This window comes from Anas platyrhynchos, chromosome 2 (assembly GCF_047663525.1).
Source record: "Anas platyrhynchos isolate ZD024472 breed Pekin duck chromosome 2, IASCAAS_PekinDuck_T2T, whole genome shotgun sequence".
Lineage (NCBI taxonomy): Eukaryota > Metazoa > Chordata > Aves > Anseriformes > Anatidae > Anas > Anas platyrhynchos.
In genome coordinates, this window is record NC_092588.1 from 88,404,565 (window position 1) to 88,430,402 (window position 25,838).

General features: G+C 44.6%; 1 protein-coding gene across 4 annotated transcripts in view; it reads right to left on the bottom strand.

Annotated features, from left to right (window-relative positions):
- FBXL7 (F-box and leucine rich repeat protein 7) overlaps positions 1-25,838 on the bottom strand; it is a 215,586-nt gene that overhangs the window by 162,244 nt on the left and 27,504 nt on the right. Inside the window, exon 2 of one of the 4 annotated variants that reach the window (XM_072035020.1) lies at positions 24,700-24,738. Coding sequence is in view for 3 of the 4 variants with exons in the window: in XM_072035018.1 (XP_071891119.1) it covers positions 23,337-23,445 (109 nt within the window). In the remaining variant the exon portion in view is untranslated. Of the gene's footprint in view, positions 1-22,839; positions 23,224-23,336; positions 23,457-24,699; positions 24,739-25,838 lie in introns of those variants that run through there. The other 3 variants (XM_072035018.1, XM_072035019.1, XM_038174641.2) reach the window with 3 other exon arrangements.

Consider the following 25,838-nt stretch of genomic DNA (forward strand, 5'->3'; position numbering starts at 1 on the left):
TTATACTGTGGTGCCCAGAACTGCACACAGTACTCGAGGTGAGGCCGCACCAGCGCAGAGTAGAGCGGGACAATCACCTCCCTCGACCTACTAGCGATGCCGTGCTTGATGCACCCCAGGACACGGTTGGCCCTCCTGGCTGCCAGGGCACACTGCCGGCTCATATTCAACTTGTTGTCTACCACGACCCCCAGATCCCTCTCTTCTAGGCTGCTCTCCAGCGTCTCATCGCCCAGTCTGTACGTGCAGCCAGGGTTTCCCCGTCCCAGGTGCAGGACCCGGCACTTGCTCTTATTGAACTTCATGCGGTTGGCGATCGCCCAGCTCTCCAACCTATCCAGATCCCTCTGCAAGGCCTTTCCACCCTCATTCGAGTCCACAACTCCTCCAAGTTTGGTGTCATCAGCAAACTTGCTCAAAATGCCTTCTATTCCTACATCCAGATCGTTTATAAAAATATTGAAAAGTACCGGCCCTAAAATGGAGCCTTGAGGGACCCCACTGGTGACCGCCCGCCAGCCTGACGCAGCCCCATTCACCATAACCCTTTGGGCCCTGCCCGTTAGCCAATTGCTCACCCATCGTATGATGTTTTTATTTAGCTGTATGCTGGACATTTTGTCCAGTAGGATCCTATGGGAAACCGTGTCAAAAGCCTTGCTGAAGTCCAAAAAAATCACATCAGCTGGTTTCCCTTGGTCTACCATACGGGTGATCTTATCATAAAAGGAAATCAGGTTAGTTAGGCAGGACCTACCCTTCACAAACCCATGCTGGCTGGGACCAATGACTGCTTTGTCCCCCAGGTGCGCCTCAATACGTTCGAGAACCATCTTCTCCATGATTTTACCAGGCACTGACGTGAGACTGACAGGCCTGTAATTGCTAGGGTCTTCTTTCTGACCCTTCTTGAAAATCGGCACAACATTTGCCAGCTTCCAGTCTACCGGGACCTCTCCAGACTCCCAGGATCGTTGAAAAATAATTGAGAGAGGTTCCGCGATGATGTCCGCCAGCTCCTTCAGCACCCGGGGATGAATCCCATCCGGACCCATGGACTTGTAGGGATCCAGGTGGAGTAGCAGATCCCGCACACGTTCAGGGTCGGTTGGGAGTTTGTCATCCCCACCGTCCCGGTCCTCCAGCTCGGGGCACCCTGGGTCCCGAAGCCCATCATCGGCATTGAAGACAGAGGCAAAGAAGGCGTTAAGCGTCTCTGCTTTGCCTATGTCATCGTCTGTGAGAAGACCTTCCCTGTCAAGGAGCGGCCCTATGTATTCTTTAGTTCTCCTTTTTCCATTCACATATCTAAAGAAACCCTTTTTATTATCTCTCACAGACACAGCCAGCTTCAACTCTAGGTGTGCTTTAGCCACACGAATTTTCTTCCTACAGACACGAGCAGCATCCCTGTATTCTTTCCATGTCACCTGGCCCTCCTTCCAGTAGCGAAACACTCTCTGTTTCCGCCTAATCTCCATAAGAATGTTCCTGGTCAGCCACGACGGCCTCCTGCCCCGCCTGCCTGACTTGCGATATTTAGGAATCGCCTGATCTTGTGCTTCTAGGAGGCATCGCTTAAAGAGTGACCAGCACTGGTGGACATCAAGGCCTTCAAGAGCAGCTTCCCAGGGGACCTTGCTGACTAGTTCCCCGAGCAGCCTGAAGTCCGCCTTCCCCATATCTAGGGATGAGGTTTTGGTGGCACTTTTCCTTCTGTCACCGTAAATTTTGAACTCAACCACTTCATGGTCGCTATGACCGAGGCGGCCACCAATCACCACATCTCCCACCAGACCCTCTCTGTTTTCTAGCAACAGGTCTAGGAGGGCACCTTTCCTAGTTGGCTCCGTTAGCACCTGCACCAAAAAGTTATCATCTAGGTGCTTCATGAACCTCCTGGACTTGCTCGTGTCAGCCGTGTGGCACTCCCAGTTAACGTCTGGCAAGTTGAAGTCCCCCATAAGGACAAGGGGAGTTAATCTCGAGGCCTCTCTTAGTTCTGTAAAGAATAAGTTATCGGCGCTATCGTCCTGGCCAGGCGGTCTGTAATAGACTCCCACAACGACATCCCCTTTATTCGTTCGTCCCTTGATCCTTACCCAGAGGCTCTCAACTTTGCCATCGCCGACCTGAAGTTCCACACAGTCCAGCCCCTGCTTCACATACATCGCCACCCCACCACCTCGCCTACCCTGCCTGTCCCTCCTGAAGAGCCTGTAACCGTCTATCGCAACACCCCAGTCACAGGACTCATCCCACCAGGTTTCGCTTATGCCGATGATGTCGTAGTTGCGGGACTGGGCCAGGACTTCTAGCTCATCCATTTTATTCCTCATACTGCGTGCGTTTGTGTAGAAGCATTTCAGGTGCGTCTCCTTACACTCAGCACCTTGTGGATCGAACCGAAGGACCTCACTGGCACACAGCCCCTCTGATTGTAGCGTACCATCCCTTAGGTCTTCACCGGCGTGCCTGGTTTTAGCCCCTTCCCCCTTCGACTCTAGTTTAAAGCCCTAAACTAGTAGCCTAACTAGTAGCCTAACTTTAGTAACTTTAGTAGCCTAACTGGGCTACTAAATGCCTATTATTTTAAGTACTGTCACAAACTCATAATCTGGATATCCTTTGGGAGCTCTGCAACACCACTTGCATTAAAAGCTACCATAGGACACTCACGTAGAAGTGAAAACCATTGTAATGAATACTAGAAGCTCCCTGGAAGTATTCTGACTGCCTCACAGACATGCTTCAGAAAAACATACTAGTAGGCTAGAGCTTCATCTTGTATGTAAATGCTTGGGTCCTGTGTGGTTACCTCTATCACCTCCTGATCTTCAGGCAAAACCATATTAAAGAAGCGGGACACCCATAATTACTAGCCAACAACTTATTTTCAGGACTTAATATAGACTTGCTGCTAGTTCGAACAGCAGAGGCATTAAAACAGCCTAGACATGCTGCTTTAACTTCTGAGTCCTACGCCTGCTGCAGATCCCCTGAAGATCTGGAACAAAATATGAACAGAAAGAGAAAACTCATGACAATAGCAAGCCTTAGCTCACAGACCCTATAACAGAAGGCATAATTAAGCAGAAAACAACAGATGGGTTTTATATTTTGCTTATATTTCCAGAGTTACAAGTTCAACATTATACCTAAAATTCAACACATGTATGTCAAAAAGATTTCTCAGGACTAAGTTTCCGCTCTGCTCCTGCTGCTCTGAAACACATTTCCCTGAAGCATGTTTCTCCCGGCTTGAATTGGCTATTACAGCCATTTGCTAATCTGACATGGGGAAGGCCAGGGCATGCAGAAGAGTTGGAGTTTCCAGGCGCCAGCTACTCTCTTCAATTCAGAGTATTAACACAGACTGCCCTGCGTGGAGGCAGAGCCATGCTGACATGCCTGCAGGTATCTGACATCCAACTATCAGAAGCTGTTCCTGACAGGTGACACAAAACATGAACAAACGGGCCAGTAACAAGACTGCTCTTTGGAGAAGAGCAGCAGATGCTAGCTCTTAGTAAAGTACCTGAAGTATTCAGAGCACTTGGCATTCTTCTTTAAAGAGCACAGTCCAGGAGAGTGTAACAGACCCTGTTGGGTCTAAAGAGAAACATGACCTGCAGAAAAAGTTCAACCCTTACCACATTTATTGAGGTATGGAGCATCCTACCTTGTAATGGGAAAGAAACTCTCAAAACCCCTTTTTAGTCCTGTATTGCAGGAAGCACTTGCCATGCAGAAACTAGCATTGAGGAAAAGAAAGCCTCAGCCTAAGCAGGCTTAGATAATGACAAAAAAGAGACACATGCAAGTTATGCAGCTTTGCATCAGAGCTGTTATCAAGCTACACAGCCCACTTTTTGCAGGATTCAGCCAATAATCACATACAGTAAATGTGTCCATTCTCCTGTCTTCTGTCCTTACCAAGGAGAAAAGATAAACCCAGCAATCCTAATCCTCTTAAACCTCTGGAATGGTTTCAGGTCCATAAAGGATTTCTGCACAAGTTATTTGAAATTCACAGGCTTGATCAACCACAGAGACCTTAGCTGAAGTACTGATGCCCATTAGCAACATTGCTTCCCGTGCAAAGCTCCTATATGGACAAAGGATCCCAGTTTAAACAACTGTACCAGCAATATAAGAACTCTCCAAGGGTACTTCACCAGATCTGAGGAAACCTTCACACGTTATAATTCAGAGATGTCCTTTTCCCAGTATAAGCCAAACATAAACGATGAGAACTTGCAGTTATGCCTTGCTGACTCCGTCACGTGGCAGATTCTCTCGCTCATGTTTTAAAGGCTGTCTTGCTTTTTCCAAGCAGAGCAGGGACTTCCAGAAGAACAAAGTGCACCTTCTGCATGCACCTAGAGGCTACACTTGCAGACAGTCACTCTCAGTCAAAGTCGTCCCAGTTGGACCCAACAAGTCCAAGCAATGGCTGGGAGATACAGCAGTCCCATGTGATACAAGCAAAGTATTTGAGGAAAAAAGCTATTTCAGGGTAAGATGAACTCAAGCAACGATACGCTTCAAAGCTTTTATTGTAAAAATGTTTTATAAAACCCATCCCTTATTGAGAGCTATTGAAAACAGATGAACAATAAAAAATGCTTATGCAGGAAAAATAAAAAGCTTGGAAAAAGGCAGCTTTATTTCTTATAGTCCATAAATCCCATTGTTAGGGATGTACTATACACGTGATAAAATTGGATTTCCAGAACCCTAGAAGGGTCCTTCATAGTTCAACACAAATTCACGGAGCTTCAATTAATTTTCTCATCCTGAAAGGAGAAAGGATGAGTACAGACAACAAGGTTAACATACTGTCACACAACAAGGCTGCGCTTTTAGAGTAGAGCCAGAAAAGCAGCATTATGCAGCAAGGAAAAACAAACTCTCCCCCTCTAATGAAGCTTTTCCTATTGCTGCTGCTGTGAGGCTCAACCACAAGGTGTCAGAAACAATCATTTTTAATAACTGTAGGAGATGCATGATCTCAACGTGAAGGATTTAAATACAAAATATGACTGAAGCTTTTCACACATGTAACTACTTTAGCTGTAGTCATACAAATAAGGACCAATTAAGAACAAACAAAAAAAGCACACCTGCATATAGCTCAAATTCCTGCTTCAGATACCAGTCATACCTCTAACAAGTATTCCAGCTTAGATTCTGATGTGCACTGTATTCGCAGCCTCTGTGTGAAGGTACTTCCAGAAGCGTCTTTGCAGAGAGCAATCTCACCCATACAGCCCTTTTTTCCAAGTTCTTACCACTGCCACTGGTAACAATTGCAGCAAGACTTCACTTTAAATCACTATTCAATGGACACACAGAGTTTCTATGCAAACCCTGCACTCTCAGCCTTGAGATGTGAATATCACCTGCATGATCAATGCACGTTTCTTGACATAATAGCAAAAAATTCGTGTTAAACTCCAAAAGAGAAAGGAAGCAGCACAACACACTGAGTCTCTCCCTGATGGAAACTGACAGAACAGCACCACTCTGAAGGACTAACACTCAAAAGCCCACGTATTACAGAGAACACAAATAGTCCCTGCAGCAGCAGCAGCACGCTTTCACAGGTCAAGTACATGCTTTGGGTTAGCAGAAAGCACGCTAATGAATCCCAAGGAACCAACCACCATTTGAGGTTAGTGTCAACCAAAAATAGAGAGGCATTCAAATCTAAACAGCATTTACACACCACACATGTGCAAACAACACTTTGAGATAAAAGTGGTACTTTGCTACAAATGAGGCATAAAGTACTTCGTAACAATTTATTTTATTGTCATTAAACATTCAGAGAAGCAGCAACTCCTAATCTGTTTACTATGGCCAAATGCCCAGATTTAAATTTTTAAATTTTTTGCATGCTTCTGTTTAACCTAAAGACTGAGCAGTTTCAGCTGCAAGAAAACAGAAGTCAGAAAATATGAACGACTTTGCCTTGAGGCGAGGGAACTTAGCAAACCTGGCAGGTCATTTCTCTTTAGAGAAAAGTAAATGAAATTTTGCCATGACTGGAGATTCCCAATTAATTGAGGCAATATAGGATCATCCAGTATTCTACATCAGCTTCCTCACATTCAGACAGCATATCAGTCCTGAGCATCTTCCACTATCATCTTCAACCCTTAATCACAAGAAGAAATCAAGATCATTTACTCTACTAAGTGAAAGTGGAAAAAAATCCTGCCTGCAGACTTGCCCGTAGATCTGGTACTTGCTTGAGAACTCACCTGCAGAGTTGGGAGATTTTGGAGGAGAGAATGGGAGGTTTCTCCCTTTTCTACTTGATAATCTGGCTCTGAACTTCAGGCCTCATTTTCCCACTCCAGTTTTCTGGAGTGGAGGAGCCCTGACCTACTTGTGTCACTAGATTTATGGGCAACGTGCAACAGAGACGCAATGGGCAGCAAGGCTCAGTTCTGTCACTCTGAACTCTTCCTCTGGTTCAGAGGAGTTTGCTGGCTGCTCTCTCTTATTTCCTTGTGCCTCTCACAGACAATAAACAGAAATACTCCAGACGTTACTTTTTGTCTGGATCCCAAGAAGCATTTTCAAGCCACCACCAGTTCTTGCAGTGCCCACTCTTCCACACCCCTCCTCAAACAATGCAGTAGAAGATAAATCCTCATATTCCTCTGAAGAGAAAACTAGGCCATTAAGCGAGGGGAGAACAGCATCTTGACCACTTTGCAACTTACTCAGAGCAGTCAGAAAGTATAACCACAGGGTATTACTTCCGGATGTTAAGCATTAACTCTGTATTTCAGACTGCCAAACAGAAAAACACTACCTGAGCTGCAGTCAAGCAGCAGCTGCAGTCAGCCAACCATCATCACACAGGGACATAGCCAAGGCTTTATCTGCTTTGCAGGCTGTCATTGAACTATGAAGGAACTGTTGTCAGACTTAACAAAAGGCAACTGAATTAACAGTGAAACCAGGGATCTGAGAATCAGAGACAGCCAGTGATGTCTGACTCTCAAAATATAGTCAGGTGAGTCCAGATTCATCCTTAGATTGACATCTGCTTTCAGCTGCAAACAGACAATTTGAGAGCCAGGTCTTGAAACAGCAGTATCAGATTTGACCCAAGAACACACAACTCAAATTCCTTTGAGAACTTCTGCGTGGATTCTTTACTTTTTTTTTTTCCAGCATCATTCAAACATTGAAAGCCCTACCTGGAAAAGTGACGCCTTTCCTACCTCATCTTAACTCCAGAGCTTTAGCAGTTCACATATCAAGGTAGCAGAGGAAGTAAATCAAAGTGGCAAGCTTTCATATGTATGTATATATATACACACACACACACGCAAAACAACAAGCTTTTTGCAAGCTTTTGTCACTTATCTAAATGGTGTTCTCCACTCATATAACGTTATCAAAGCATAAAACCATTATACTTCAGAATAAATCTTCGTGCAAGTGGCAAAGTAACTAAAAATCATAAGATAAGAAAAGTTCATTTACCTCTCACAACTGATATGATCTGCTCAGATGAGAGAAATTAAACTGATGCAACTCTTTCCAACTTAGATAAAAACACTTCAGGACTGTCTGATGTGCCAGATCCTTGAGGTCTCTTGGACCACAACCAAACAGGAAAGATAATACTAAGCTACTCTAACTCATTCCACATATTGGGAAAAGAAAGATGAAAGTCAGTTCTTCAGCCAATGGAGGAGAACTACAGATTTGTTTAAGCTCACAAAAGCTACAATTGTACATACAGCTCCACAATGTAGGAGTCACTCTGCCACTGCCCAGATGCAGCATCCCTGTCTCCATTATTGCAAAACACCCCACCAAGAAGTCCCAGGGGAGTACTCAGCTTATTACATCTGGTGTCTCATCTCATCTCCATCACAAGAGCAGCAAACAAGGAACACATTACATCACTGAAATATTTTTAACCCACAACTTTCCAAAGAGGATAGGCCTACATAAAAAGACTATGACTCTCATGGTTCACTGGGTCAATTAAATCCACTGCATTAACATATCTTAGTGCAAAACAATTAGTGTTAGCATTGTTTGCATGCATTGGAATGACAGTCACATTCTGCTTTTAATAAAGATATTCTAAGAGCTTTTAATGCTGCCTTTTTTTTTTTTTTTTCCACACTGCTTTGGTGCGGGATGAAATCAACTTGTTTAAAAAACAAGAAACACTAGTGAAGAGACAAACACCCTACATAAAGCCCTTCAGAGTCTAATTAAAATTCATCTGTTGGAAAGCACGGATTTTGCCATGCCTTCTCTGTTACTCGATTTCACATAAGAAAAGTCAGAGGGCATATCTTTTCCTTTCCTTCTCTGCTGAATACCAAATACATAATGGTAAACTGTTTACAGAAAAGGCAATTAGTTGGTTTCTGGTCTGCTGGCAACTAGAATTATCAGGACTCAGCTGATGCATTTCAGAAGACAGCCAGAACTTAATGACTTTCCTGTGTAACTGATGTGGGATAGACAGTCTCAAGGAAAGTACTGAGTCTGGTTTCCAGCCTCCTCAACACATTTTGTTCTTCTATCACTTGTGCTGAGTCTCTCCCCCCACAGACCCATAATGCACAACTCAGTATGGGTGAGTGTCCCTATCAGGATATTACTGCATTTTATTAAAAAAAGAAGACACCATTCTATTACTCAAATTAGTATTACAAACACAAGCCATCCATTTCGTATCGCAAAAGTCAAAACTGATCACAGAACACTCAAAATCATATTGTCAACCTTAACTCCTCAAAGCCAAAGCACTGAGTATTCTGATATTTGGAATGTCTGTGGCTTCAAATTTTGTAAGTTATGTTAATTTAGCAGGTATGCTGAGAAGAACTAGGGGCTTGAAGAAAGTTGTGAATGCAATTTCTTATAAATACTGTACTATTAAACTAAAAGGACAGAATATCAACACAGGATGCTGTGAATGCACAATATCATTATATACATTGAACTTTTAGAACTTCAAATTTTAAGGTTAGTTTCCTAAAGAGTTTTTTTTGTTCAGGTATCTCTAGTCTCTGTCACACGGCTTTGCAGAAGTCCGAAATGTATTACCCACATTACTCCCAGTATCATTAAGATAGGACTTTAGCTGCTGGCAGATAAACTTAAAACCTAAACTCAAGAATTAAAACTTCAGGTACCTTAACATGCTATTTTTTTAATCTTTTCATAGCTCCATCTTGAAGGTTGAATCAGAAGAAAAAGTTAAATCCTTTTTAAAAAAAGGTATTCATCTGAAAAAAGCAGTCTCTCATTTGCGACAAAATAGACTCAGCCATACCAAGAGATAAGGTCCCATTCTTCAAGCTGAAGCAAATTCTACTTCAAAATTGCTGTGGCAAAGAACATTTGATGTCATTTGCTAATCCTCCAACATTTTCTATCATCCAGGCATACACATAGTCAAAGATAGGAACATCCTGGTTCACTTGATAATTCACTTGTGAAACAGGCTGACCTCCTATCTGTAAGATACTCACTCAGGCAGTATTTCTGTTAATTTCACTTCGTCAGGAATCTAGCAGGGACATCCCTTGCATAGTCCAGAAAAAAAATACTTAACCTTCGACACATACATACCCTTTCTGTTGCAACCACACCTCTGTGTTTTTAGCTGTAAGATTCACAAGACCCTGAAATCTGTGCTTGAGATTATACTGAACTTTTTATTGAAAGTTCCTTTTTTCAAGTCTACAGAAAAAAAAAAAAAGCCTTACAAAAAATCCTGAGATTGGACCAGTGTATATTGTTACAACACAATAAATGATGGGGAAGAGTGATCTTTATCTTCATATGACCTTAGAGTACCTACCATTTGTCTAGTGGGGGACAGGAGGTGGAACAGTTCTGTTAGCCTTAGTTGTGGCATCCAGCTGTTGTCAGCAAAACGTTAAGTCCCCAGTTCTCCTACAACCCTACTTGACTTAAGGTATCGATCGTCTTTATTGGCAATATGCATCCAAATTGATGATGGACCGTAAATACCTAACGTCTCTTCTTGCTTTTAACCAAAAAGATTTTTTCATTAGACACCACAGAAACCCAAAGAGATCAAATCCCAACTGGGTGAAGTATAGCGCCCGCAAAAACAATTTAGATGAAACTATGCATATTTTTTGCTTCTGTAGAAAAGTAAAGCTCAAGAGAGATGAAAATGAATTGCGGAGGGCTCCAGGAGCAGTTCAAAAGTGTTGAATGCAAAGGTGTGACAGAGCATCATTGCATACTGTGTTACAGTTTCTGGAGAGTGCACTAAAAGCAGATTAGCAATCAATAACTATGAGAATTCTTTGAACTTGCCTTTGAGCTCTCACATTGATCATCCTGTGCCTCTAACATTGGTACACGTTACAAACACAGAGACCAAAAGCAGATTTGTCAGGTATGACTCAAAAAATACAGCACAATTGCATAAATTTGGCTGTGCTGCCTATGAGTTAAGGATGTGTCAAAGACTGAGGAGCTCCAGGGACACCACCCTTGCCTTCACCCTGCCCTTCCTTACCTGGCCACATTAGACAGGCTTCCTGACCAGCCACCCGGGACTACAGGGCTAGATTATTTCTTATCAATGAGGGAGCTTGGTCTCTCCTGTTTGGTACAGGAAACTTTTGTGCTAGACTGTTGTCGTTGTTTCTGGAGAGCACTACCCACTGAAATACTTCATCATGGAAAACAAAGAACTTTACTCATCATGTCCAAAATGGTTGCTTCTGAGAGTGAGCCAGCAGCCACTGGAGTGTCTCTCCAGTCTAAGAACCACCACTTCCAGACCTTGGTAAATAGGGGATTTGTTTAACTATCAAAAGAGATGCTTAGAAGAATGAGTTCTACTGGTTATGTGGGGATTTTTGTCCACACTTCACTTGCTATCCACAAGCCAGCCAGCATTTACAGGGTTAAAGCAAGAATGCGTAAGGATTCTTCTCCTCTTCAAGTGCACAGTTAAAAACCCAGTCTTGGCTCCAAAATACCTCCTAAATTTTCAGAATCCTTCACAATTTGTCTTACATTTCCTCCCACAGTTACTCAAAACTGGATGGCTAGAAACAAGCCAGTTAATTGTATGGCTCAGCTCACAGAAAGACCAGCCTCTGCATCCTACCTACCACCTCCCCTTCAGCCAAGTGCTGATACCTGAATTAGGAAGAAAATCGAGGAAAACATGGATAGGATTAATCAGTGCTTAAAAGGGACAAACAGACAAACCACAGAGTCACTAACTGCCAGCACTCCTGCTTGAAAGGCTCCTGTGTCTGACCAGGCTTGTTCTGGTTTAGACGCTAATCCTATGGAAGCTGAACTTCACTTTCTAGGAATGCTGCTGCTCATGTAGGGACTTAATTAAGAAACCCTACACTTCAGTGAAGGACGTGGTGGTTGGCAGGGGGAAGCAGGAGATCTTATCCACAGAAAGGCATGAATTTTTTTAAACAGCAAATGAGGCCTGGCAAATGAAGCAGGAAACCCAGAAAGGAGAAAGTCTGTGGCACTCACTTTTGCCCACCTTCTGCTGCCAACATTGCTTCCTGTGCTCAATGCCGGTAAGCAACAGGATTGTTTCACTCCACCTTGCTTGCTGGCCCACAGCTAGAGAGACACGTTCAGTTTTAAGGTGGTGGGCAGTGATTCCAGCTCAGCTGCCGGAGACAGAAATACAGCTCGGCATTCTGTGGGCTTCCACGGTGAGAAGCAAACGACATCACTGCCAAAGAACTACATTAAAACACAATACCTAAATCAATAAATCCATAGACAACCAAGCAGAAACTAACCCTTCCGCTAACTCCCGGTTCCTGTCTTGCTCCTCGATAAGCTGTAAACCCATTCACAGTTGGGAACTTTCTCAGAGGTGAGAAAAACCACATGCAGCCACTCGGAACCAGAGGCAAAGCTGGAAAGATCAGCAATTGTTTGAGGGAGAGGAAGTTTCACATTCACCTTTGTTCCAGCGGTTCCTGGCAAGAGAAGAAAAACACCCACAACAAGCATTCATGTTTCCCCATAAATACTACCAAATAGCGCAGTAAGGAGTACACCCACATGAGAATAAATAGCAATGATTTCCCAAGAGAAATGAAGACATAAGCAAAATACTCTGCCCCTGCCTACAGAGTGCCAATGAAAAGTTCACATCAGACTACGCTGTAGACTCTATACACACACTAATGCAAAGAAAATCTATTTTGAAAGAATTTAAGGGTGACATTTTTCGTGTCTGAACCTCAAGTCAGGCACTGGGTGTAGTCCTGATCCCAATGACCTTCAGAGACTTTGTTATGGCATAATAGGACATCCACCCTTCCATCTCACTGGAAGGTTACCTCCCCTACCACAAATAACAAGTGTTCAAGGAATTGAGAATACCAAGTGAACTAAACCTAAAGGTAGCTTTTTGGTACTAAAATCAAAATGTAAATTCCATTGCCAAGTAGCATAACATACCAATACCCCAAACTTGCTCTTTTGTGTTGTGCACAACTTCAAGTTTAAATGGAAAACACTAAGCTGAAAAGGATCTCCTAGGACTTAATAGCGCTAAATTAACCGCATCCTCTCATAATGACTTTTTGCTCATTTGGTTTTAGCGGAAAACTTAAGACAAATATTTCATGATTTCGGTTATGGAAAAATATGCTGCTGCTTCTAAATTTGAAAGTTACCTACACATCATCATAATTTAAACAGTCTTTTTTTTTGATCCAATACCAGAATATGTGGAGAGAAGCAAATCTTGACTCCAGCAGAATTACTGTCCAGTATTTCTACCAGGATTCAATGAAGTCATGGCTATGAAGAACTTGAGAACTGCAGAAATTTTTTCCTACCATGACTAATGCAGAAGTAACTTCTTCATTAAAGCAATGATCTCCACTTTCTAGGACAGTAAAACACATGAATCTGGGCTAGTTATTACTTCTAAAACAGGCAAAACTTAGAAGCAGCTTTTCCTGAAGGCCATTCATACTGCCAGAAACAACAACAAAAACAGAGCCAGATTCTACCACCACAAGTCTTAGAAGACACTTTCACTTTACCTGTTCTCTGCACAGAGAAAACAAAATCAGTCTGAAGTGCAAGTTCCTTTTAACAGTGGAAAGGATGGCTTTCTTTTTACCCTAATCATGTAAAAATAAATTACAGCCAAGAACCTCCAAACCGGCTGCAGACACAAGTTTACAGAGCAATTTTAGAGATAATCAGCTACTTTGAGTCAGCCTTAGCACTTGCCAGGACTTGCTATAGTTGAACACTCCTTCTGAAAGCCTGGCAGCACCCTCTGTAAATGCAAGCAGCCAGTACAAGTAGAGGAGGATGGAGTTGGAGAACATTTAAACAACCTGAACAGACACAAATCCATGAGACCTGACTGGATGCACCTCTCAGCACTGATCGAACTGGCTAATGCTGTGGCAAAATCCTATTAATTATCTTAGAAATATCATCGCCAGTGGGAAAGGTTCTTGAGGACTGGGTTTAAGCAAAAGGCAGCCCCATCTTCTACAAGGCAAAGGAGCACAGCCTGGGGGACCATAGGCTGTCCAGCCTCACCTTAGTCCTAGGAAAGTAACAGAGCTTTCTGGAACTGTTTCCAAAGATATTAAAGTCAAGAAGGCGACCAGAAGTCATGAGCATGTATTTACAAGGGAAATTCATGCCTAAGCCGATGGACTTTCACAGTGAAATAACTGGCTCCATAGACAAGAGGAGTACAGCAGATGTATTTTCCTCTGACTTTAGTAAGACTCACCAACTGGTTTCCCCTACATCTTCATAGATAAACTCATCAAGTATAGACAGCCTAAATGGACAGCAAGACGGACTGAAAAATGATGGATGCTGCCAAGCTCAAACAGTGGTGAGGAGCAGCATGAAGTACACCCGGAGCCCAGTCACTCGTGGTGATCTGGATGATGGGACAGAAGGCACCCTCAGAAAGTTTGCCGTGATACTAAACCAGGAGGTGCAATTGATACACCGAAGGGTTGCTGCCATTCAGACAGACCTCAACAGGATGAAAAATGGGCCAAAGAGAGACTCAAAGTTAGTTCAACAAAAGGAAATGCAGAGTCCTGCATCCTGGGAGGTATAACCAGCTGGAAAGCAGCTTGACAGAGAAGGACCTGGTAGACACCAAGTTGAAGATAAGTCAGCAACGTGTCCTCATAGCAAAAACGCCAGCAGTATCCCGGGCTGAACTACTGGGAGCATTACCAGCAGGTGGAGGGAGGTGATCCTTCCCCTCTGCTCAGCGCTGCTGAGGCCATACCTGGAATGCTGGGCCTAGTGCGGGGCCCCCAGTACAGGAGAGACTTGCTCCAGCACAGCGAAGGGTTTGGAGCATCTGACAAGGAAGGAGAACCTGAGACACGGGACAGTTGAGCCTGGAGAAGAGAAGGCTCAGGTAGGGGTCTTGTCAATGTGTAAAATACTTGGGTCAGACATCTCCGGAGATGTTATTTCCAATCTGAGAGTCCGTACGCTTCAGGCTTTAAAGTGTACATCAAGATACGGCCAGGAGTTGATTGGAAAATGTCTTAATGTAATTTTACTGCCTGTACTGATCCTCGCTGGTACTCTAATGATCCAGAGAAGAAAACAATTCCTCGGCAAGAGGCTCTGCAGCAGGAGCACCTAAGTACTCAAACCCTGCTAAAAAACAGATGAGGGCCCTCAAGCTTGTTGGCTACAAAAGAGCACAATCAAACATGAACTCAAGAAGGAAGGTCAACTACTAGATCTTCTTGACGTACGAGAGCATATTGTTAGTTTCAACTTAATGCTAGCACTGCTAACTGGAACCGAGATCCCTCTGCTCTGAGGCTTTTATTTATACCTCTTTTAGTAAATCCTGAGGTTCCAAAAATTCTAAAAGCATGAGTCGTAGTAGTATAATATCAACAATTTTCACCACATATTTCAGCAATAGCTTATTGTTTCCATCATCTTAGTCTAAGAAAAAAAAAAAGTTATGTTGATGCCACAAGCAATTTCCTTATAAACTGTCAGAGAAAAGGCAAATGGAAAACGGAGAGCAGAAATAAGCTTTTACTAGGTACTACAGAAAAGATCATCTGTTCAGTCCTTCTGTTGGCAACCAGCTGTTGTCTTTAGCCTTGCACTCCAGCAGTGAGTTAGATCAAGTACTACCATCACTGCACAGTGAGAAAGCAATGACATATTTCATGATAAGCACTCGTGAGCACTGTAAGTAACCCTCAAATGCATGCACTTTCTGTTCATCAGCTCTCACAATAGCTTTACAGCCTCACAAGGACAGAAGTTAATTGAAATACTAGTTCAAGTAATTCTTTACACAATTTAAGAAAAAAAAAAAAAAAAAAAAACTCTTAAGCCCCTCCATCCCATCCAGTCACACGCAGAGTATGCAATCTGGTAACGAACACGAGAGCCTTAAACAGACGGTTTGCTTCAGAGTACAGGCAGCCACACAAGTGTGAGCTTCCCATACAGGCAAGACTACATGTCTAATGTGACAACTAGACTTGATCCAACATCTTCTTTCACTGCCATACATGACTGTTTGACTCTTGATTAAAAGCGGTTCTTCTTAGCTAGCTGTTATTGATGCTATACCAACTTTTCCAGCTTTTCCTGATATTTTTTGTTTCTTAAAACAAGACACCTGAGCTTCTCCTTTCATAGTCTATCACCTCCAAATTTCATTAGCATGCTTGGAGGAACAAAGAAGAAAATTGAGGAAGAAGAGTTTTAGAATACATTCACTGGAAAAGATTATTAGAGCCCTGTCCTCCAAGTAAGCATGCGCTTTCAGAAAGCTTCAACATAGTATTCCTTCAGCTAGCGTACACATTTGTGCACAAATCCCTGAGAAAGAAAAGCATCACATGATTTAAGATGTTGATATGACAAATCTGTGCATTGTAGACAGGAATTTCCTGATTCAGAACACAAGCACGAACGAGAGCTTCCTGTTTCTCTCTTTACTCCAGGAAGGTTCTTCGGAAGGATTTACTGCCACAGCATGCCACTAATGCTTTGCAGCACTGAGCTCCAGGTTAAGCACCATGCTAACATGAACACTACTGGAACAAGGATATGATGGCAACATAAGTCTAACCGCATGACTCCTGGGCTCTAAGGAGTCACTACCTCACCCCTTTCTGAAGGCAAGTTGCTATAACCATTACATTTTTTTCACGCATCGAATCTCAGAACAGATGTGTTAGAACAAGCTCACAGCACTGAACAAAGATCCTCTAAGATCAACTCCACACCTGATATTCCTCTGCTTAAAAGGAGGAGAGAAAAAAATCTGGGGTTGCATTTTCAGCCAGCAGTCCAGCTGAGCACAGGAAGGAAAAACATTCCCAATGCCATGCTGACTCCTGCAATTTTATGCAGTTAACATATGGACCCACGTGTTAAACATCAATTTGCATGGCAATACAGCCTTAGAACATAGATTTCAGCTTGGTGGCTTAGGGAAAATGCACATGAAAAAATAACCAACGAGTTTCTCTCCACATTTACTTGTTTAAGGCAGAAGTCACAAAACTAGGTAGGGTGTGGAGACCTATTCCACGAAGAAATGACTGTTGTTGAGCTTGGCTACTGGTACCAAACTGAAGCTTTCGATATCCAGTCAAACACAGCTAACTCAAGTCTTCCCTTAGGGCACTACTTTGAACTGCGCACTTTCCAAGCTCTCCTACAATTCAGCCTATGTGGCACAGCCACAACAGCAGCACAACACCTCCTGATAGAAGATACCTGAGAGCATTTCTCCAGTCAAGAAAGACAGGTTCTGCTTGTTTCTGCTTTAGAGTTTCTTGGAAGTGAAACCCTTCCTTTGGTCAATACACAGACTTTGCTAACTTCTTCAGAAGAATGGCCATGGTCTCCGCTAAGTTCTCCTTTGTATGAGCAGACACCTACAAACACCACAGTGGCAAGCACATAAGGGCTGCAATCCAGGATAATGGGAACTTCTTTAGTGATCTACAGCACGTAACTTCAAGATCACAGCACCTCCTCCATGCTTCAGCTCCTCCAAGGAGATCTTGTAAAATTGTCCTTAACATGCTATCTTTGCTGCAAGACACACGGGCAGACCTGCAGCTGAAGTGCAGGACATTCAGACAGAACTAAACACTTCTCCCTGAGGTTACCTAGAGCAGTACTACCAGCACTCACCCTAAAAAGCACATCTATCCAGTCACACGTTGAACATCTGTATTCCTAGGAAGTGCTGCACGTTTCACTTTCGTATGAAGGAGGAGCAGATTCTGCTGAAAACCCACCACCCACTCTTAAAGCTCTGAAGGGTTTTTACTCCTTAAGGTTGCCCCAATGTGACAAAGCACATCCTGTATTAAAGAATACTGGCATAGCTTGCTACAATACAAAGAGCAGAAATAAACCACTCCTTCATTTCAGCCTTCAAGTGTGATCCCCTGCCTTCTGCCAATCACTTCCCTAACACAAACAATGCCCACAAAGAACCAAACCAACTCCTAGTTAGGAATTGTTAGCAGAAGCAAGGAATCCACAAGTAGCTGAAGTACTGAAAATGCCAAAAACCTAAGTTCTCTGAGGAGATTTTTTGAGTAGAAACTTAAGACTTAAAAGCACATAGCCAATTCTGAATGCATGTCAATGTTTTTCCACAAGTAATATGACAGCATCAGCTTCAGCTAGGATTTTATGAAGTTCAGTCTGGGAGAAGGACAAGCTTGACAAGACTACAAAAGAGGTGCCACAGCACCCTCCTTTCCCTCCTCACCTGTGGGGAGCAGATAAAGAATGACTAGGACGTGCAAATCTTGGGCTCCTGCTACCTTTGCGGATCAGCTCCAAAGTTCATTCAAGCCTTCCACTAGCACCTAAACAATATTTTTTATCTTTGCAAACATACAAAAAGAAATAGCACCCAGTTACTTTAGCCAACTGTACTCTAGGGTGGTTGTTTCAGCCCAGTGCTATCTTTTATTTGTTATTTTTAACAGATGTAAGACCCAGCCTTCCTCCTAGAAGGATTTTAAGAAATGAGCAGCAGTTTATGAAACAACACACACAAGCCACTGTTACTTTCTAGAAAGCTGCAGGTAACATTAGCAACTTGAAAGCCTGGATCCACCACAAATATTTTACCTTTTGTGCATGTGTGTATAAACACACATGCGCACACAGACACAGAATCCCAGTTTAAGAAAACACTGTATTATAAGAAACTGGAAACAGGGCAGCAGCTCATTTGACTGCAGCACACACCCCACCACTGTGAAATCTGGAGAAGCAGCAGTAACGTGAGCACACAGCTTCGAGCAGATTTTCTTTCTGGAGACAAACTGAGTAAACACCCAAACACAATCCTTTTGTGCCGTTCAGTTGAAAGTTGCATTAAAAAAATCATATCATAAGCAGCTTTCACAGACGTTACTTTAGGTTGGCAGCAGTTGGCCACTGTCAGAGCAGAAGCTCTGGGAATTCACTATTTAAAAAAAAATAAATCAGTGCTGCTTACAGGACTGACATTTTGAATTTGGCTATCTTTCCTGTCAAAATCTTGCTGTTAAGAGACAAAACCTTTCACTCCCTGAATCCCAGAAGAGCAAAACAGCCACAGGTAAAATGCAGGAACCAGCCCTGACCGAGTGCAGTAAGACAAGCAAGCACAATGCAAGAAGCGCCACTGAGTGGCACCGTGATATTCACAGCAGCCCTACGGAGGGTGTTAGGGTTCAACAGCAGCGATCACACACTGGGGAGGTGTAAGAGACAAGAAGCCAAGCCAGGACAAAAACACTTATCCACGAATGGCAAGAGCAGCACCTCAACAGATCTCCTGAGGAAGGATGGATCAGCAAGCAGGACAGTGCTGAGAGCTACGTGCTAGGCTTCACATCAGGTGTTTGTGTGTAACTGCAACTCAGACATCAAAACAAAGCAGGGATAAACTGCACGGCCTAGGAACCACTTAGCACCTAACTGAACTCTTCACATCGGCCTATGAACTCATGGGGTGGAAAAAAAGTTAAATACCAGGCTCAAGAACTGCCCTGGTTGCACGGAGAAGACACCTCAGAGGGGAGGTCACAATTTCATAGTTAATTAATCCAATACAAACTGACTTACTGTTTTTTCCATTCCCTTACCCTCATTAAAATATCCTGTGATGCCCCTCAGGTTCTAACAACCAACATAAGCCATCAATATAATCTGATACACTATTACAAATTCACTCTTCCAATAAAATACCCTACCCATCACTCACAGAGCTTCTCTAGCACAAACCCACCCTGTTATACTGCTGTTCAGACCTGATGTGCATTGCTTGTCAGGTTTACCTACAAACAGTCCAATGCAGAAGTCACTTGGGAAGAGGACAAGCACTGAAGAGTTATTAATAAGAGTCATTATTCCGAAGCCTGACACTCCACCCATACACCACAGCTTCCTTTGGAGGTGCGGGCACACAGAGCCTGCTCTTCAGGCTCATCTCACAAACCCAACTGCCCCACAAAACAGAAACCTGCAGTTTTTAATTCCTCCCCTCCCTCTTTTCGGCTGCAAAAATGTCTCAGGTTGTAAGGTCAGCGCTCGGTGCCCTCTTCCCAAAGAAAGCAGGACGATTTCAGCCGCTCCCCACTCTGCACTGGGCCCTGCAGCCAGACTCCGGCCCAGACCCCCGCTGAGCACACGTGAAGCTATTGAGGAGCCCAGAAGGGTTACAGAAAGCAAGCAGCATGGTACAGACAGCAGCTGCCGAGGTGTCGAATCAACTCGGCAGCAGTTAAAGGTAGTGCAGTTCAGCCTCCTCATCTGTGGCGATGAATCACGCCTTACTTATTCAGCTGCGACTCTCCTCACAAATATATTCTAAACAGAAATCCTTGAATATAAAAACTGGATTTCGATAGCTGCTACAACAACAGGCTGCTCCTTCCACTATCAGACATAAGCTCGGCAGATCTCTGCTTACCTAAAAATCAGGCAGAGAATTACACCAGTGACAGAAAGGTGAAGGATTTATCCCTAGGGCAAGAAAGCAAAGGACAAGTACCTTCAACAAGTACCCTCACGAAGGTGCAAGCCATGCTCAACTGCAACTGCTCCGTGCTCAAAGGGATTTCTTGCTCTGGTAACCTGTTGGCTGCAGTCACGCCGCTGAAACCTGACTGCTGGACGCATTCACAAGGACTGGCTTCAAGCATTAACACTTCAGTCAGGATCTACCGCACACTATGATAAGCCTAAACTCTCAAGGTCTGTATTTTTCTAGGGAAACAAGCTCTCATAAGCCATCTCCCTTAAGGAAACATTTGAAAAGGCCGAGTGATGACTAGAAAAATAAACTTTATTTAATAGTTTACTCTAAAAACCAGGTAAATTCCTGTAGACAAGATTTGGTATTCTACAATTTGTTTTTTCCCTTTGAAAATAAGAGTTGTGCTCATACCCCACTTGTACTTTGTGAATTTCCAGAGAAGCGATTCTATTGACTTTCAAGATTGGCCATGATCCAGTTTTCTCCTGTCTCAGAATTAAGTTATATCTGTGGAAAACAGATATACTTATCAGAGGTGCCAGGAACTATTCACTCAGACTCTGACAACAAATTATTTTAGACTACTCAAACATCCAGCTCTCTTGTCTACTTAGCATGCCAATTTGTAGCTTCTAATATGATTCTATTCAATAAAGCCTTGGACAAGCAAAACAAAAATGAAATAAAAGGAAATATAGCGTAACTTATGTGATTAGTCACAAACACTTAGGATACCCGCCTGAGATTTTACATGTATACAACATACATGTGATTTTGAAAAACTGTCTAGTTCCGATAAGCATAACAAAATGTAGTAATCCATGCAAAATATAATTTCCTATTAATAAATGTTATCTAGTGCTGTCTTGTGTGGGAGTTGCCATAATGCATCTCCTCATCTTCGATTTTAGAAGGAATTTGAGCAGACAGATTCCCAATTTTCCACAGGCTTCCAAGTGGGAAGACTAGAAGGTAACATCCATTAAAAACAAAACAAAACAAAACAAAACAAACTTTCAGTTGTCCTCTTGAAATCTCAGTTCAGGTATCACCAAGCAGTAAGCAAGATGACAGCATCCAGCTTTAGCTAAGCAAAGGTACATCCTTCCATATCACAGAATTTCTAGGTTGGAAGAGACCTCAAGATCATTGAGTCCAACCTCTGACCTAACACTAACAGTCCCCACTAAACCATATCCCTAAGCTCTACATCTAAACGTCTTTTAAAGACTTCCAGGGATGGTGACTCCACCACCTCCCTGGGCAGCCTGTTCCAATGCCTAAAAACCCTTTCAGAAAAGAAGTTCTTCCTAATGTCCAGCCTAAAACTCCCCTGGCGCAACTTAAGCCCATTCCCCCTCATCCTGTCACCAGGCACGTGGGAGAACAGGCCAACCCCCACCTCGCTACAGCCTCCTTTAAGGTACCTGTAGAGAGCAATAAGGTCGCCCCGAGCCTCCTTCTTCCATCCCTAAACACCTGGTTTCAGTCCCTAAAACAGTACACTGCAATACAATAGTCTACAAAGCACACAAAGCTGAAAGTAACATACTTAAATACAAGTGCCACTTCATCAAGTTCAACACAGATATTCGTGTTGCTTTTAGGGCACAGAAGAACTGGATGTAGGGACAGTGCTACCCTTCCACTGGGGGTCGCAATCACATCCTGTTAAAAGCAATTTTTATGGCAATTGGGTAGTTCAGTTGCTAAAGGTACGAAAAGTCCCAGCTGGGAATACAGAGTACCTTATATTTAAAGAAAAAAAAAAAAAAAAAGCTTCCTTTTAAGAGATTTAGATTTGCTCTCCTCCCCGTCACCCAGAAAGACAGCAGTGATCAAGAGTGCCTCACTGTGATTGATGCTGTACAGAATCTGCCAAGCAACCTGGATCTAGAGCACACTAATGATGGGTGGAACAAGAGACCTGGACTGAAAAACCAAAGCATGGGCCACAGTTTTGATTGTGGTGGTTTGTGGTTTTGTTTTTTTAAACTGGTTGGTTTTAAACCAATATACCGCCTACTATTCATCAACTCAGGTAATGCTCTGCGCTGTATAAACAACTTTGCCAGACGTGCCAGGAGCTTCTGCCGTCAGCCTTCCCAGGAGCTGCCCTCTGCTCCACTCTGGACGGAGGGAAGGGGGGAATTACTTAGGAACACCCCAGTCCTCCCCGCAGCTACTACCGGGCTGTCTGAGCACAGCAAAGCTCTCCTCTACCGCGCTCTGGGCTGCGGAGGATAACCCTAACCCATCACTTCCATCCCCAAGGCTTTGAAACAAGCGTTCCCGTGGATCCACGAGAAGGCTCGGGGACACAAATGGCCGGCCCCATTTACTCAGAGGTTACTCCAGCGACGGCACCGAGTGCGCCAAGCCCTGCTACAGGGACTCGCCGAGAGCGTGCAGCTCCCGACTCCTCCGGCTCCTCCGAAAGCGGAGCTCGCTTGGCACCAAAGGAAAGGCACCGCAGAGCCTGTAGGAGAAGCGGTGCTTCTCCTTCCCTCGCTCCACCCCGACACAAACCGGGGGGGGCCCGCGGTGCCCCCACACAAACTGGGGGGGCCGGGCTGCGCTAGCAGCTGCAGCGCGTTACCCCCACCTCCCCCTCCCCAGCCGCCCGCGGCTCCTCTCCCCCTTCTCTCTCCCCTCTGCCCAGACAGGAAGCAGCCGCACAGCTCCGCCAGCCCTCACAAAAGGCTTTTCGGCAACAAACGCCCCCTCCCCAGCCCCCAGCCCCCTTCCCCGGGGCTCACCCTCGCTGCCGTACTGCTTGCCGTTGCCTGCGCCCATCCCGCCGGCTTCATGCCCGCCGCCGCCGCCGCCGCTGCCCGCCGCGCACCATGGCCACCGCGGGCAGGGGCAGGGACATGGGCAGGGGAGCGGCGCCCCCCGGCTCCCCCCAGCTCCTGGCCGGCTCCAGTTGTAATCCACGGGGCCCCGCCGCCGTCCGCGGGGGCTCCTCCGTCTCCTCCTCCTCCTTCTCCTCGCAGCTCGGCTGCCTCCCCCCCGGGAAGCCGCCGCCAGCCACTTGTTGCTGCCGGGCAGGGACGCAGGGAGGGAGGCCGCCGGGCAGCCCCGCCGCCGGCTTTTGTTAGCGGCAGGCGCCTCCCAGCGCCGCCGGGACGGAGGGAGGAGGGAGGCAGGGAGGAGGGAAGGAAGCGAGGCCCGGCCCCGGCCTGGAGAGACGGGGAGGTTGGGCCGGGGAGAAGCTCGCCCAGCGGTCCCCTGCAACCCCAAACTCGTTAATTACCGAGGGGAGGCTCCTCTGCAGCTCCCGTACTCTTTCGCCTCCAGGGACGGGCTGCTGTGGGGTCCCAGCTGCCTCTGACAACTGCGTTTAAGGGGGTGGATTCCGTCATAAAGGGAGCCCAGCAGCACCCTGACACCACAAGGGAGCCCGCCTGGCAGGCACACACGGGAGAGGGAGGTGTGGGGAGACCACCCCCAGCAGAGGGTGCCTGTAACGCAGTGTGCCCCCAGCCTCATATGTGTGAAAGAGCCTGTCTGTGTAAATGTCACAGACTCACTGAGGTTGGAAAAGGCCTCTAGGATCATCACATCCAGCCTTTAACCTCACACTGCCAAGTCTACCATTAAAGCCTGTCCCTAAGCGCCACATCTACATGTCTTTTGAGTACCTCCAGGGGTGGTGACTCCACCACTTCCCCGGGTTGCTGTTCCGATGCCTCACAATCTTTCAGTGAAGAAATGTTTCCTAATATCCAACCTAAACCTCCCCTAGCACAACCTGCAGCCGTTTCCTCTTGTCCTACCACTTGTTGCTTGGGAGCAGAGACTGACCCCCCACCCCAATACAGCCTCCTTTGGGGTTGTTGTTGAGGGCAAAAGGTCTCCCCTAAGCTTCCTTTTCACCAAGCTAAACAACCCCAGCTCCCTCAGCCACTCCTCATTAGACATCATCTCTAGGCCCTTCACCAGCTTTGTTGCTCTTCTTTGGACACACTCCAGGACCTCCATGTCCTTCTTGTAGTGAGGGGCCCAAAAATATATCCCAACACACGCTGGACAATAGATAATATGTAGATAATTTTGAGCAAATCCTTTCTTGGTCAGCATTTGCAAATGGAATATGAAACTGCAGAGCCTGAAACATAAACACTGGCAGCATTACGAATAGTTTCTAAAACCTGAAGTTTTGTGGGTATTTAACTTGAAAATAAATATATATGTGTATATACATATATGCATTTTCATTAAGAGGTGAGCTAATTACCTGAAGCTGAAATGAGTGCCGTTAGCACTAATGACCGAGAAGTCATCAGGCAACTTTAATTATACTCTAATCCCATCAAATACAGGTCATTAAGGCTTCTCCTTGCAAAGAAGTTTTGGTTGTGATTCAAGATGCCTACATACATCCCTCAGTTCTCACAAATCAGTGAATGACTAGGAAAATCATTCCTTCTGGGGCCAGACTCATTAGATTACCATCTGAGCTTCCTTTGAAAGACAATGTGAATTAGCCTAAAAATACAGTTTTCTTGACTCAAAGGTTAATTTCTAACCACTAATATTAAACCAACTTTGTCCTGTGCCAAGGCAGGCAGGCTTTGACACAAGTGTCTGCTTTGAATATGCATTTTGAGCATTACCTCTTCAGGCCATGGGGAAGAAGCATCCCGCCTTCAGATCTGTAAAACAGGAAAAGATAACGGTACATGGTTACAATTTGCTCTACGTACTGCCAGCAAAGTATTCCTTCTCCTGCAGTATGGCTTGTAGGGTTCGAAAAAACCCTTCCAAACACTTGATAAAAACTCACCCAGGCAGAGTTTGAAGATTAAAAAAAAAGCCATGGCTTTCTGCAGGGCAGCAGCGTACCTCATCACTCAAGCCCTCGCCTCCAAGTCAGCAATGGGAGCCCGCCGTGTCATCCTCCCCTGAGCAGACACGGCAGGGCAATGCTCATCCCCAGCTGTGCTGAAGCCAGCATGTGTCCCAGCTCCATGTGCAGCCCAGCTGTGCTTAATCTTATCCTGAAATGCAGTGGCAGGAGTAGCCACTGCAAACTGCTCCCTAGGCAACCTCTCATCTCTTCATGGAACGTCATGTGCTGTGCATCCCGTGGTAGTCAACCACCTGAAAGCTTTCCTGTGGGGTTCGTAGGGCCAGGAAGGCCAACAGTCTTTCTTCTGACTCCCAGAAAGTTGTACAGTGGTTGCAGCAGCCTTTCCTGTATATGAGAGAAATTTCTTAGACTGATAGGGTACATAAACTCACATAGACCCAAGTTCATAGCTATACTTAAATATTTGTTATGCTATTCAGAAAGAACAGAGCTGCTGTGAGGAGAAACACCACGTTTTCCCTCCAAACTCAAAATATGATGCAACGTAGTTGAAATGAATCCCTTTGTCAAGAAGCATTTTTAAGAACAGCATGGAATGATGCTTTGTGAGACATGTTCAGCTGTCAAGGGAGCCTTGTAAAGAATAAAGACATTAGACAAACAAATTACCACTCCATCAAGTTTATGGCACAAAGCCCAGGAATATTCTGACATGACCAGAACTAAAAGGAAAGAAGAAGGAGAAAAAAATAAAATAAGAGAGAGAGAGAGAGAGAAAGGAAAGAACATCTTGGTATAGGAGATCTTGGTTTAGGAGCAGCTTTCAGATAAAGGACTGAATATTTCTGCTGTACATCCCATTACACTATTTCCAGAGGAGAATGAAATGAAGGGCGTGTGGAGAAACAGTAAAGTACAGAACTCATTTTGGTACAAAGACAT